Genomic DNA, 15,227 nt, shown 5'->3' with positions numbered 1-15,227 from the left:
AAATGCACGTCGAATTGACATTAGGATCACTAAACACCTGCCAAACTGTATGAACATTGCTGCAGATATGGATATGGCGGCAATAAATGCCGCGTCTGAGCAGGACGTACTCTTAAAAATCGAATATGCTTTTCCGATCCTCAGACAGAAGGTATTTCAATTACTCATCCCTCTATTTTTCGTTGGTGTATCATCACTAGTTATTTAGTCTAATCAAAGAGTCAATCTTTAGGCACGGTTTTCGATTTTGTTAAGGTTATGTTTACGATCTGCGTTATGAATTTTCAAACTCAAACATTTACACTGTTGTCATCTAATATCGTTATCTACGGCTAATTGCGAGGATTACAAATATATTATTGGATCGAATTTAGATAGTTTTAAATTTTGTCAAGGTTCTCATTATTTGTTTGAAATCTTCATATCGGAGAGTAATCGTATCTGTCATTCCACTATTATACAGGTACTCAGCGAATGTTCTGACGAACAGTTTACCGATATACTCAAGCAAATGAATGATTTGAAACTGTTGGGAAGAATTGAGGAAATAGTTATACAAAGTATAGAATACTATATTCGTCAACACGTAGCCCCAGACTTCTGGAGTAATTTTAGCAGTACAACAAATGAACAACATGGATTTGAATGCTTCAAAAACGCCGTTGACGGCTTGTATTCCAGCTTAATAGAGTTTCTACCGATGTTAAAACGACTAGAACAACTTGTACAAAGCAAGCAGTCTGATGGATCGTTCTACGGGGAAAACAATATTTTAGGACAGTTTAAACTTATTGTTAAAGCTACGTTATTGAGTCAACTTGCATTGAATCATGAAATAATCATAGAACACTTCTATAGAATTGCATTCAATGTGTTCTGTAATACTGACACCTCACCGCAAGGTGAGTTGTTTGAATTAAGGGAAAAAGAAGTAATTGCTCTTTTCACTATTTCTGCTCTATTAATCGATCACTTGGTATAACAAGTATGAAAATTTCTAATTCAACTGGCTGTAGTAAATCTAATTTTAACAAATTCCGATCATTAGTCAGTGTTAAGTTCCATATTACACACCAATTAGTATTAATGAGTTACAAGACCAGTCTGCAACTTGTAAACTTACAATGATTCAGTCGATAGTTTTAATCAATATTCAAATTCTTCAAAACGCTTTGCTTCAGCGCTATTTATCAGCTTCCGATCTATTCCACCCCAATTTTTCTACTGAAAAGAGTAAACCTATTTTGTTCCTCATTGCCTTGGATCCACTTAATGACAGAATTATTTTTCATGCAGATGATTCAATTGGTAGTCACAGCCTCTGCAAAGGTTGCAATCGGGAAATAGATGACTGTCAGTGCCAAGCAATAGTATACATATTTCATGAAACAAATCGGAAGTTAATCGAGCTTGAACTGCTCGAGCGATTAGTTGGAAATGTTTTGACTTCGCTGATAAATATCCGCATTGAGAGTCATGTCAATAAGGCGTGTGAGAGCAGTTTTGATGTATCACAATTAACGTTTCTGGAAAACGTAAGTGTACAAGAGTCTGAAATTTTTGTGAAACATCGACTCGCTCACCGAAACAACACTATTGCCTAGAATAACAATACTTTGTATTCCACAGTGGCTCGAAACAGTTGTTATGAGCTGGCTAACACGAATATATTCCGGAGGCTCTTCAAAATCACCTTCTTTGAGCAGCAAAACGCGCGAGACAATTAATAAATTCAAATACAAATTGTCCCATTTCCTTTACGAAACATATACGCGAACGAGAATTGATCAGCTGTTCAACATCATTATAGGTAAGGAAACAATAACCGTGATTAAGTATCTACTTTCACAAATACCGTGATATTTCCAAGCCAGGTAAATATATTTCGAAATATTAGAATACCCAGAGTCACAGCCGGCAATAGAAGACTTACGAGTTGGTTTGGAACGAACAGATCTACGCAAGACGTTGGTTGAAAGTTTACAAGATGCTCTGAAAACAAGGCTACTACATCCAGGTGTAAATACCCCTGATATTTTAACGGCGTACATAGCAGCCATAAAAGCTTTGAGACAGTTAGATCCAACTGGCGTTCTTTTGGAAACTGTTACGCAACCAGTAAAGTAAGTTAATATTCTATTACCCTCTCAGGTCGGATTAAATACCCACATCTCCAGTATATTACAACAAATTGATCTCTTATTTACAACTAGGCAATACCTGAGGAGCAGAGAAGACACGGTAAGATGCGTGGTTAGTGGTTTGTTGGATGATTCCCCTAGCGACTTAGCTGATGAATTGGTGAAGGGCGAATCGTTGCAGCTGGAAGAAAGTTCAGTCGACGAGGAAGACGAAGACTGGGAAAAGTGGATGCCAGATCCAGTCGATGCAGATCCTTGTAAGCTAGGTTTGCATTTTAATATGAGAAGCTGCATAAGTTTTATATTTTTGTAACCCGATCTTTGTATGATCCTAATTTCCAGCCAAATCATCCCAACGCCGAGTATCGGATATAATTTCCATGCTGGTTAATGTTTACGGAAGCCAAGACCTGTTCGTTAATGAATATAGAACTTTATTAGCAGATAGACTACTTTCACAGCTAAATTATCATACTGAAAGAGAAATTCGTCATTTGGAATTGCTCAAAAGACGTTTTGGAGAAAATCAATTACACTATTGTGAAGTGATGCTCAAAGACGTTTACGACTCAAAAAGGATAGATGGGAATATACAGTCGGATTCCAGTTACTGTGTCGAAGCACACCTTTTCCCTACCTCTGCGCTCATTCTATCGGCTCAATTTTGGCCGCCTTTCAAGGAAGAGTGGAAATTAGAATTGCCAAAAGCTGTTCAGGATCAGCTAGCTAAGTACATGAAAGCATTCGAAGCTCTTAAAGGGAACAGAACGCTATGCTGGAAGCCTCATTTAGGAAATGTAAACCTGGAAATAGAATTGAAAGACAGGAAATTGAACATGAATGTTACACCTATCCACGCTACAATCATTATACACTTTCAAAATAAAAGTGAGTACTAAAGCACGTTTGTAAATACGGTGAAGATCTTATTACTTATTAACCATGTTAATATTTCTATCACAAGATGAATGGACGATCGACGAACTGAGTGAAGCAATGCACGTCCCAGCAACTGTACTCCGTCGTAAAATAACGTTCTGGGTATCCCAAGGAGTTTTGAAAGAGATCTCAAGCGATAAGTTTTTACTACAAGAAGAAAGTGCAACTAAAAATCGGTCGACGGCTGAAATTGTTGAAGAAGAGGAAGTAGAAAGTGCAATGGCTTCGGCTAGTGATCAGAGGGAGGAGGAATTACAAGTATTTTGGTCATACATCGTTGGAATGCTGACGAATTTGGATTCTATGCCCTTGGAGCGAATACACCAAATGTTGAAAATGTTTGCCTCGCAAGGGCCAGGTGCTGTGGAATGTGGTTTACCAGAATTGAGACATTTCTTGGACAAAAAAGTTAGAGAACATCAGCTGTTATTTTCTGGTGGATTATATAAATTGCCTAAATCGTAATGATTGTCTTTACGATGACCGAAAAATAATTAAAAATATAAAATAATTGTAGGCCTTTTGTAAGCCAAAGAAATCATATTGATTCGACTATGACAATTTTTTTATCATCATCAAAGTGTAATAATTATTGGTTTAGTTTTTGTATAGAAAATATACCTTACAAATAGTAAATTGTAATTTTTTGACAAAGTTTTTTCCTACATATTTTCTTACAGCTTAAAATTCAAGCTTATTGAATAATTGTAAAAATAATTATTGGCAACTATTTTACAATCATATTATTTTTTGGAAATTTATTGTTGAAAGTAAGGAGTAAACTGTTATCAAAGTTTAAATGAGCTGTCGTATTACATTAATATTGATTTTTTACTGCAAACTTTCTGATTTATCAAGCTGCAACTCTACACATAAAGAGATGTTCGTAATCGTAGTATGAAATCGTAGTATGAAATTCAGTAGGTAAAGTATGAAACCTCTAAGAGATAAATATCGTATTGAAACACAATAACTGAGTTTTATCAGAAAAATCCAGATACCATGATATCAGCGTCAGTCAGTGTGAGTGGGTGGGTGTCTTGATGTGAGATCATTTATTGAGCATTGATTAGATATTTGCAGTATTCCCGCATATCAAAAGGCGTAAAACGTATTACAATTAACAGGAGGCAAATTCAGCAGATAGAGAGTCGATTGCCAAATGGCGGTCTCGTCACTTGTTCGACCTTTGTGCCTTTGTTTAGGCACATTGGGATTGGTAAGAGTCTAATTATACTGTATTTGATAATATATTCTGAAACAATAAGCGCTATCAAACTTATGAACGAAATTCAACATCACGAACTTTCAGATGATGTGAAAAAAATGGATTCGTAAACGTGCTTCACATTATTGTACCGATATGTGTTAATCAATTTTTGAACTCTTGTTATATTAAACTCTGTGCATGTGTAAAAATTTATGGCTTAGGTACAAGGATTGATACTCTGTATACTCACTCTATTGGGTGTTTTGGTACATCTTTGTGTAATCACAGTGGATTCCGATGAAACTTTCAGCACTTTTGTACCGCTTGTAGTAGGACTATACTTTCAAGGTAATTCTACAATTGCTGATTAAAAATCATTGGTACTTCACTGAAGTATGCAAAGTATAATAACACCAACATTTCTCATTACAGGGGCAGAATGTCAGGTCTACAACACTACGGTACTTTCAGATGATTACTTTTTAAACCTTGTCACACCAGAATGGCTGTTTATTTGGATGGCAGTTTACGTTGGAGTTTCTGGACTCTGGATCATCTTTAGTACACTGATAATGAGCGGTATGTACTGGAATATTAACTTTTTACGAAATTGCGACATACATGCATTGTGTACTCCACTTACCGAATTATTGTGACCCTAGCTTAGAACATGAGTTTATAATTTTGTGTAGGATGTGTGTACAGAAAAAAAATTCTGCATTACTTCCTCCCATGTTGGATTATACTAACACTTGGAAATTGTACGATGGATCTCGTATTAGCTGTCTACTTCGGATTTGATTTCACCGATCTTATTGTAAGTATTGTTGCATGCTTATTCAAATGACATCGAATGTTGTGTTAAGGTTCAGGATCCACACTAAATGTACTAATTTAAAATTTTTTATAGTCCAATGCTTCCGAAATCTATGGAACATCGCTGGTGCCTGTTGTTCCTTTTGCCATGATGATTTTAAGCGTGAAAGGTGGCGCTTTATGGGTCATAAATTTTATTGGCAGTATATTTGCTATAGTTGCATTGCACAACTTTGTGAAACACAAAGATGATCGTAAGCCACTGTTTTTGGAACGAGCTGGATTTCTTGACCAAAATCCAATCGATGGTTTTGCACCAATTGAAGTGCCAAGGTAATTTCCAATTTTTTATCCTTATGATTCCTGACATATATAATATTTAATCTATCAATTGGATATGACCAATGGAAAAAATTATCCAAAACTATTAACGGACATTTAAGTGAACAGCCTACATGACTATGGTTGATATGCTTTCTTTTGTAAAACGATCGAATTGTGCTTTCGTTTATTTAGGCCAACGTCGCTTTTGCTCAACACCAACTCAAAGAAAACAAATATTTCAACAATTCCAACGCTCCATAGTTATTATATAAATCATCAAGACACTAGAAGCGAACTGCAATCTCCAATATCGAATATTTCACCATTGGATACATGGAGAAAGCCGATTTTGAGGGATATTCCAGACCCTGATTACAGTCCAACATCGACGGTAACTGGTTTGAAAAATGCAACGGATTCTCAATCTACCCGGCAACAGCAGAGTCTATATAATCCAACTTTACCTTTAAGGCCAAGTTTGAAGAAGAGTCAACAGAGCTATGAAAGGAAGGAGGATATTAGTCTATAGAATCATAGGAAGGGCATGTTGTATTCAACGATTACTGGACAACTCTATGTTATCACATCAAACGAATACCAACTGAAAAATAGTAACAGGTATCAGAGCACAGTTGTATTTTTCTTTACTAGTGAGGTGCGGTATGATTTGTGGTTTTAAGTTGCGATCATGGGAATTTCTCTAGAAAATTAACTCATCTCTTTACAACTATCAGTCATCCGATCATCCTATCAGTACACAGATAGGTACTTCATATTCTTCGACAAAGTGAAATTATTTCTTCTAGTTACCATTTCTGCTTGAAAAATTGAGATGAATACAAAACGCGGTCAACAATTTTTGTGATCGATTCAGTGTGGAGATCTCTATTTATATTTCAATAGTGAAATCCTAAGCTGTAGCTAGTTTCGTTGCACATATTATTAAGAAAGTGTCTTCTGCATGTGTGACAATGAGTCCCTGTTCCTAAACTACGTAATTTCATCTATAGGTATTTCATATATTCTTTAATTTTAATAGACAATTAAAAAGATATTGAAAGTATACGATATCACTTGTGTCGCATAATTAGAAGAGTGAAAAAATCCATATCATAATTTATTATTCAATGATGTTGAAGAGGCGTGTGGAGAGCAAGAATCGTCTAATTTTCTGTTTCTTCTAGATATTATTAGATGCTGTATAATTCACGTACACTGTAATTACACGATGAAAATTATTTATCTACTTATAACACTTTTTTCAAATACAATATATTTTATAGTTCGGAAATAATTATGTACATACACACTTTCACGCGCATTGATCTGACATTTTTAAAAGTTCATGAAATAATCAATACTCTCAAAACTATAGATATACTATAATTATAGTCAATCGCTTACGCGTTAATATACTCTTGATATAATTGAACGTGCGTAAAAACAAGGAAATCATTGTTTAAAAATGTTGCAAAACACCATTTCTAACAATAGCGTTAATTAATACAAATGACTCGCCGATCTTCCGAGCCCTTTCGTTTTCCGGCCTCCAGCACCAAATCACATCTCAGAATAAATAGCAAGGATTGCTTGGTGTCAATAAAAGCAGCAAGTTACCGCAGTCCGTGTACAAATCAAATGAATCAAGATTGATAATTCCGGACTCAACGTCCTAATTGATACGGTTCACCAGAGATGACGTACTTCTTTGGCATGTGATTGACGAATGATTTATACCGCTTTATAATCTTTGTGAAACCATTTTTCTGCGGGATATGTCGTTTGTAAGTAACTCTGTGTCCTACGGCGTACGGTGAATTAGCAAATCCTTTAATGTTATGATCGGGGTATCTCTGCTGCTGATGTGAATGCGTAGGCGGTCTCTGAGGCGGTTGAACAACTTGAATTCCCCCAGAACCGAAACGCCCGCGAGCAGAATACACGGGTCTAGAACTGTAAGGATGGTAGGAATTCGGCCGCCTCTGATAAGCATCGCGGTATTGCGTTTTCTGCGAGCTTGATCCAAGAGATCGACCAATCCAAGAAGTCGAAGGGTACTTCCTCTGTCTTCCGTAACTCGGAGGCCTTCGACCGACGGTTGGATTTTTTTTCTGCTGCTGTTTATGACCATAAATTGGCTTGCGATTGGTCCCATAATCAAAATAATTGGATCCTAGATACCCGCCGCGATAAGGATGCCGTTTTCTTCCCTGTTCCAGATTCCCTTTGTGGATTTGGGGCGCGGCATAATCATCAACGTATTTCGTTGGCTCCCGGAGTCCAGGATTTGAGTCCGACGAGTAGTCATCGCCTCCGCCAGGAATCCCGAAGCTGTTCGTCCTGACATCCTCCAGACGTTCTTCCCTGACGTCATGCTTCACGTACTTCTCCTCAATCATTTCTCGCTTCGGATGGAGGAAATCGTTGTAGTCTTTAGGCCGATAAAGTCGCCCCCCTCTGACATCTTCGTCATCGGCGTCATCGAACGAGGGCGGGTTATACCCCATGGTTTCCGCCATGGGGTCATAGTACTCATTCTCCTTGGAACCACCGTTACCGGTTTCCGGCAATCCGCTGTTGAACCTGCTCAAAAGGCTGTCGCGATATTTCTCGTAGAGTGAGCCGTCATTCGGGATCTTCGTATCCTCGGCGTCGTCTTCGTTATATCCGCTCTTCACTTTCTGCGGAAGTATCTGTATACCTGCACCCTTCGAGTCGCGGATACCAAAATCGCTGTACATGTCCGGCTTCGAGGACGCAGAATCCGTCGAAAACGTCGCTGACGATGTTGCCGAATTGTACTTCTTCGGACGCAAGAACGATATGTCCTTGTAAGTTCGAGATTTTGGGGTCGTGATATCGATTGCGGACATGTCCGGGTGCGTCGTCACCATGTCAACGTTACTGCTGGCCTCGTTTATACTCTCTCCAGAGTCCATTGCCTCCCATTCACCTGTTTGCGATTGAAAATTTTTCACTTTGATTAAAGGGTTCGAATATTTAAAACAAATTTTATCAGTGATACTTTTTCTAAAAAGGACCATTCAAGTATCAGCTAGCGCTAAAACTAGCTAAAACGTAGTTGATCACGATGTGACTGTAAATAACATTTCTGCCATTCCCAGGTAACGAATCGATTTTTCAATAAACTTGTCAAAAAGTTTGCAAAAAATGCGATAGCTAATACTTGAATGGCCTCAAACTTACGTAACACTTCTTCAATCCACGCATGGACTTATTGAAATAGAATTTTTTCCGACTGACGTTCATAAATTTAGGTATTACGTGGTCTTCTAAAAACATGCGGTAGTACGTAAGGATATTTTAACATTTTGAACCTTAACGATACTCACCGCACTCGACGGCACAAGGATACATCATTTCCTTCTCTCCCTGATAGTAGAGCGGATGTAGATGATGCTATAAATTAAAGCTTGAAATTCACAATTGCATGGTCAATCGTGTATGGTACTTTGTAGATGAGCTTTGCGATAAGTCGTAAACACATGCCAAGGTTCAGCATTTAATTATAATAATTTGTACACGGTATCAACCGGTTACGCCGTAGCGCATATATCATTAATTACGCATCATGGATGTAAATTGGAAAGGGATTTCTCGAGCTGACGTAGTGTGACGATCATTTTATTCGGAATCTAGTTCAATTTCAAGAATGATCCGAATAATTAGCCTGAGACTAGATAAAGAACGATTGTGATACTTCCTCGATTAGTTTCAGCATTCTAGGCACGTCCGTACCTTCACACTTTCTCGGCGAATTTAAAAAATAGAAGAAAACTTCGTCAGAAATAACGGACCACTTGTTATATTATACGCAGTATCATTCGAATCGAGATACTTTCAATGATTACAAACTAGTCTATAACATCAAAGTACGTGCATTAGGGTGTTTATGAAAAAAATATTTTGTCATTTTCTGCCATGGCAATCCCTGAAAAGTTTGTTTAAGTTAAAAGAAAAATTCTGGCAAAAGATGAGCGTCCTACGTTATGTGGAAGATCACGCTCGGATAATTTTTCGCCTTTATACATTTTTTTAAGTTCACGAAGAAACGTGAATACATTTTTTTTATCGCTTACATCAATCGTTATATCAATTTACGTCACAAAGAAGATCCACACTTGTAGTATTAAGTCGAAAGAAAATCGTAAATTATTTTACATACATGCACAATCAGCCGGTCGAAAGCTTCATGCCGTATTTCGCCAAGAAAGTTAAGACAAAGTGAAAAAACAACTTACTCCGTATCCAACGCCCGCAGTGACTTCGCTTTTCGGGTAAGAATATTTCTTCATCATTTTATCCATCAGCGAGTTCGGATGAGGCAGCGTTTTTCTGCAAATGATATGAAACCTATACATTATAAGAATTTACCTTGTACAGTACTGCAACGTTTAAATAGCGTGAAAGTATACTCGAACGTAACGCGATCGGTTTGTCGCGCAAGAAATTACGTCCTGTGACGATTTTCTCACGGTATATACGTGTGTAAACAGTATGAGCGAAATTTTTTGATTATTTTTTTTTATTTGGTTTCTGATACGAGAAACTTTATACTTTTTCAGCCTAATTGATGTTTTTTGTAATTCAGTTTGGTAACTCATTGCCTGTAATCAACGATAGTTGTTACAAGAAACAAAAAAATAGTCAAAATTATACAGTAAAATTATTTGATTATTAGCAAGGTTTCGAGTTGATTGTTAATTGGCCTAAAATTCTGTATGTTTTGAAAAAACAAACAGCCATGCTCTGATCTCTTTAAACCGAATGATTAGAAAATGAAGAACTATACCGTGACTGTTCGAATAAATATAAATAATCAAGCGTGAACGATCTTTTACGTGTTTGTAAAAACGAAGAGAAGAAGCAGAGGTGCAGCACTGAGTCGTGTCATATTATTCTCTCACCGTTGAGGAATTAACATAACGGGTAACTGGCACTAGCGGGCCACATGTATCCATCACATATACACAATTATACAAATATACACGCATTCATTTACCACACAAATACCATGTCGAAGTAGATTTTAATCGTGACATTACACTGCTACTATACTTCTTCATGTTTATTTTTTGCCCTGAATTTCACCAGAATCGTACTAACAATGGATTATACCTGTACATTAACTTTACGCACATATTTATTAAGATAAGAGGATATAAAGAGTGTCCGTGTGGATGTTGGTGCATAAATTATGTAGGTAATGTACCTAAGAAAAATGCTTGAAATATTTTATTCAACAAAGATTTATATTATAGGGTTTCCTTTTGATTGCATAAAGTTTATATACCTTGGCGCACGAAAACGTCGTGCAGTGGATCATAATCGTAACCGTTTGAATCTAACATCATATTTATCCTTTCAGCTAACATTCGTCATTGGTACTAGTCCTATTACCGTCGTATTTTTTATTTACTAAGATCACAAGTGTATTCTATACAGGTATGTATAACTTACGTGAAATCCTGCTTCTTTTGCTCAGCTGTGAATCCGTGACTAATTAAATTAATCACCAACAATGAAACCCACCGCAAGCTCTGGAACAGTAACGAATGATTGATTTTTCTAGGGCTTACAATAATTAACTGAACTATAAGGACTCTCCGTCTTTCGTGAAATATTTTTTATAATTTTCAAAGCTACTAATTGTTAATCACGAACGAAAAAAATTATTCTAGACGAGTTGATGACGCATGGTTCTAGGCTTTTCGTCAACGTTTTGTACAGTTTTGCCCTGTTTGAACGAGGTTGAAGTTAGTAACTTTACTCTAACGAAACTTTGAGAGAAAATCACTATTTTCTTATTTTTCTGGGGATTTTGGTGGAACAAGGATTGCTAAACATAACTATATTTCGCTTTATTACGGTTTACTGAATTTCAAACAATTCGAAAATTGCGAAATAACAATTTTTTCTCAGCATGAATGGTTACGATAACGTTGCCAACTTCAAAGTGATCTTTTTGAAGAGACATAATACTATTACAACCCTAGCGTGATTTTCATTGTTCAAGAATGCTGAATGTACAGGTAACAATTAACAACAGCAATAAAAATACGTTTAGTTCCGTGGACAGGGAGAAAGATTTTTATACAAAATAACCGATTGTCAATAGCGAAATACTTGAAGATCAATCGTATTGAAGTTAGTAACGTTATCGTAACGATTCATGCTGAGGAAAAACCGTTATTTTGCGATTTCGAAATTGTTTGAAATTCAGTAAACCGTAATAAAACACAACACACTCACATTTAAAAATCTTAGTTCGTTAAAAATCATTATAAATTTAGAAAATCGTGATTTGTTCTACGATAAAGTTAATAACTTCATACTCGTGAAGATCATATCTCAACCGTTTGTACATTGTACAGAATATCCTCAAATAATTTACACTGTTGATGAAGCTTATGTACTGTTTGCAAGATTGTGATTTATATACTCTAATAATATTTACGCAAGTGATCACATAACAAAAATTAATGTGAACAGTAAATCAAATGAATGTAGGTATAAATCACTGAAATAGTATTTCTATATTTCAGTGGTACAAATATAGTGACTTGGAGCAATAAGTTCCGATCAAATTGACAGCAATTTTATTAAAATACAATAATTGACGTGTTAGATCATGTTTCCTACGTATTCTCACGATCGTTCTGAGCAAACTGTCAAAATTTGATATTTTGATCCTGTATACAACGACTAACAATATTTGCCACCTACACATGAAGAGGTCATAATACTTCGCTTTAGATTTTAACATCACAACATAGACTCGCGATTGATTTTTCTTATAATTAACAATTTTCTTTGTCCATTCGCAATATAACGGTTGCCCATAATCCCAGTCCCTTAATATATTCAGCACTAATCTCAATGAATATTCATACACTCGAGGGGTTTCATCCCACACGCACAGTGATGTAATTGTAGATTAATATAATTTTTCAACACTCTCTAAAATTTTAAAAACTTCGAGATCGTGCGCGATGTAAATATAATATGCACCCAGTGATCAAAAACTGTTGAAATTGACAAAACAAGAATCAAGAAACCAAAAACAAAATATCAAAAAACGTGTATAATTCTAATGATCTTCGTACCGCGATTTGGAATCGCATTTTGCCTTGGCAAAACACTGCAGATATATCTATATTATTGGTACACGTATGTTCACTTCGTCTTCGGAGCAGGATCCCGCTGTTTCGCCGAGGCGGGCGCGTATGAAAATGAGCTGCGACCCGAGGAGACGCGGTCTTTTGTTTATCATCTTTACGGTTGTTACACGCTCCACTTAGTTTACATCAAAGTTAGACGCGATGAGATCCACCTCCCGTTTCTCCAATCTCGCGGGTGTAACGCGTCTGAATCGGTATAATGACTGCCGGATTAAATCCCCTGCAGCGGCACCGCGACGCACGTCTGCCGATGAATCGCGAGCTTCTCCGATCTGTCCAGTGAAAAGAAAGTTCTTCTAGTCCAATCGGAATGTCCGAATAAACATCTGAAATTACAATTTTTAGATACCACCATTCTTTTTTTTTTTTTTTGCTAAGCTTTGGGAAAGAGAGAAATGGAGAGGAGGGGTGGGGGATCATTCTCGGTCCAAATTGGTCCAAATCCAGGATTTCGACCATATTCCGAAATAGCTTTGGCCGCCATCTTGAATTTATGGCTTAAGTCGGGAAATATCGGTTGTTGTATACAAAAATTTGTCACGAGCAAAGTTGTAAGAGAATTAAATTTTCTATAAATTTAGTTGTGACAATTTTTAGTCAAATGTTGCAAATGGGCGAGTTATTTGACAACAATGAATCCTTCCATAAATTCAAGATGGCGGTCGACACTCCTGCCAAATCTGGTAAGAAATTTTTATTTAGACTACCCATGACCCCCCTCCCTGACCTCCAAGGAATTTTAGAAAAAAAAAATAGTGGTATTGAAAAGTTATAATTTCACGCGTCTTGCCATGGTTATGATTTGCTTCGCCACTTTCTGCACCTGCAACTATGCATCAATCTATAGGACGCCGTTTCCTAAACTTGATGCTTCGGCGGATTCACGCGGTCGCGTAACAACCGTTTGACAATTGAAATACCACGCTCACTTTATTCGACTTACTGCAAGTTTCGGCAATCGTAATCATAACGAGTGCTCGACCAGAAAATTGGATTTCATTCAACACAACTTACGATACGTAATTTGTTATACCGGCCTGCAATTACCTTATATATATGCAACTTCAAGACCTGAAGCGAAATTGTGTACGATTCAGTTGAAACCAATCAGATTTATATCTGCCGCCATGCGCGAAGTAAAGCTCTCGTTTTCTACGGCACCGGAATAACTGAATTTCACTTATTTTCCACAGTTTTACATAGGATGTATAATGTTAATATATAGTTATACAAAATATATCCCCGTAAATTATTGAATCGTAAAATATACTTAATTCATCATTTTCACAATTGTTTATTACAATTGTAATTCCATAAAATTAATGTCACGTCAAATCAGATACATTATAACCGAATCTTGAAAATGAATAAACTATACATACGTATAATATTTGTCCCAAGTGAAAATAAATAGAGATAAGAAATTATTCATGTCAATTAATCAGCAGTTATACTTTCGAACGTGTGGTATATTAATTTGCTCATCTATTTGAATTTCTACCATTAGTTTCTCAACGGGGCTGTGAATAATGCACACAAAATAAATAAAAATAATTGTGAAAGCGAGTAAAATCAAATTCCCTTTCGACAACGAATCGATGGTTTGCTGATTTTCGCCAAGCGGCTACACTGGAATTTCAAGTCAGTAATGCGGAAAATTAATATAAGGTATTGGTCATGACTAACAACTGCTGTTAATTTGCTTCGCTATGCAGGCTTCCATTTCATGATAGACAATATATTTCCAACCATTCTAATATAAAATTTTTCAAGCACATGCCACTGCAAAAAATGTTGTTCAGAGAGGACGCATCGATTATGTCCATTCATGATCATTTTTCAGTCAACGGTACGGATCGCGTGTAGTGAAAAATTTCAAACCTCCACCAGTTCCTGTTTGAAAATGGCGATCCACTCGTCGTCAGCCCCATCGAAAAAATCAATGAGCTCCACCAATCTCTTCTTTTCTCCTTTACTCCGTCCACAAATAAACTGAAAATAATGCATTATACGTCATAATAAACTCCAACTGTAATTTTCGTTTTCATTATTCAACGTTCTGAAATAACAGGGTCAAATGACGATCGTTAAAAGCAGAATTACGGCTTACAGATCAACGAACTACAGAGACGATTTAGAAAAGATCACCTAAGCTAGAAAAATTTATTTATAACGTTGTAAGAAATGATCGAATTGAGGAATAATTTTCTGTCGTAATGTATTTGAAAATCGTATACGCTCGTTGATATAATCAATCGGGAAATTGAACTTGAGTGCGTGCGCCATGGAAGTGAAGTTTGCAAAATTGGCGAGAGATGGCAGCACAAACACGAATGGTAAATATATTGATCAAGTTAGACTTTATTAATGCAGGTAATCTTAGCGTCGAACGAATTGACGTGTCATCCGTTGATACTTATAAAAAATATCAATTTCGGTGTTAAAAAGAGTTAAAATAATCCGGGGATATTACAACTACGTAATAGGTTGGCTTATGACGTCATTCGTGAGTTACACCAGCGTCATCGGACAGTCTATTGTGGAAAATTTACCAGATCAAGGTAACTTGCAATAAAATTAATAAAATCCCGTTCG

The 15,227-nt window shown here is 36.5% G+C and overlaps 5 protein-coding genes across 11 annotated transcripts in view; 3 read left to right on the top strand and 2 right to left on the bottom strand.

Moving 5' to 3' along the window:
* The window catches only part of LOC124298298 (uncharacterized), a 29,199-nt gene extending 28,033 nt beyond the window's left edge, over positions 1 to 1,166 (bottom strand). The window contains exon 1 of the mRNA XM_046750126.1: positions 1,124 to 1,166. The gene's annotated coding sequence lies outside the window, so the exon portion shown is untranslated. The remainder of the gene's footprint in view (positions 1 to 1,123) is intronic.
* On the top strand, positions 29 to 3,712 carry LOC124298296 (anaphase-promoting complex subunit 2). The gene is made up of 8 exons (XM_046750119.1): positions 29 to 151; positions 464 to 902; positions 1,297 to 1,535; positions 1,630 to 1,810; positions 1,898 to 2,123; positions 2,214 to 2,398; positions 2,484 to 3,029; positions 3,106 to 3,712. Exons 1-8 carry the CDS (start codon positions 50 to 52, stop codon positions 3,543 to 3,545), a joined length of 2,358 nt encoding a protein of 785 aa, XP_046606075.1. The 5' UTR covers positions 29 to 49; the 3' UTR covers positions 3,546 to 3,712.
* Positions 128 to 15,227, bottom strand: part of LOC124298299 (uncharacterized) — a 15,867-nt gene continuing 767 nt past the window's right edge. For 3 of the 4 annotated variants that reach the window (XM_046750130.1, XM_046750129.1, XM_046750128.1), the window contains exons 2-7: positions 14,514 to 14,624; positions 12,558 to 12,958; positions 10,912 to 10,991; positions 9,693 to 9,786; positions 8,784 to 8,850; positions 7,095 to 8,383 (exon numbers count right to left, since the gene is read on the bottom strand). In XM_046750130.1, coding sequence (XP_046606086.1) covers positions 7,095 to 8,383; positions 8,784 to 8,850; positions 9,693 to 9,786; positions 10,912 to 10,991; positions 12,558 to 12,575 — 1,548 coding nt within the window. In that variant the 5' untranslated portion in view covers positions 12,576 to 12,958; positions 14,514 to 14,624. Of the gene's footprint in view, positions 140 to 6,944; positions 8,384 to 8,783; positions 8,851 to 9,692; positions 9,787 to 10,911; positions 10,992 to 12,557; positions 12,959 to 14,513; positions 14,625 to 15,227 lie in introns of those variants that run through there. The other variant, XM_046750127.1, reaches the window with a different exon arrangement.
* Positions 4,091 to 7,064, top strand: LOC124298309 (uncharacterized). 2 transcript variants are annotated; one of them, XM_046750154.1, is made up of 7 exons: positions 4,092 to 4,299; positions 4,512 to 4,638; positions 4,723 to 4,869; positions 4,983 to 5,107; positions 5,201 to 5,439; positions 5,623 to 5,821; positions 5,902 to 7,064. In XM_046750154.1, the coding sequence occupies exons 1-7, from the start codon at positions 4,243 to 4,245 to the stop codon at positions 5,932 to 5,934; spliced, it is 927 nt and encodes a 308-aa protein (XP_046606110.1). In that variant the 5' UTR covers positions 4,092 to 4,242; the 3' UTR covers positions 5,935 to 7,064. The 2 variants fall into 2 exon arrangements, with proteins under 2 accessions (XP_046606109.1, XP_046606110.1); XM_046750153.1 differs by having other exon boundaries at positions 4,091 to 4,299; positions 5,623 to 7,064.
* LOC124298300 (longitudinals lacking protein, isoforms H/M/V) overlaps positions 15,035 to 15,227 on the top strand; it is a 14,849-nt gene continuing 14,656 nt past the window's right edge. For 2 of the 3 annotated variants that reach the window (XM_046750134.1, XM_046750133.1), the window contains exon 1: positions 15,036 to 15,193. The gene's annotated coding sequence lies outside the window, so the exon portion shown is untranslated. Of the gene's footprint in view, positions 15,194 to 15,227 lie in introns of all 3 variants that reach the window. The other variant, XM_046750131.1, reaches the window with a different exon arrangement.

Source organism: Neodiprion virginianus, chromosome 2 (assembly GCF_021901495.1).
Source record: "Neodiprion virginianus isolate iyNeoVirg1 chromosome 2, iyNeoVirg1.1, whole genome shotgun sequence".
NCBI classification, from domain to species: Eukaryota; Metazoa; Arthropoda; class Insecta; order Hymenoptera; family Diprionidae; genus Neodiprion; species Neodiprion virginianus.
This window is presented reverse-complemented; position numbering and strand designations above follow the sequence as displayed.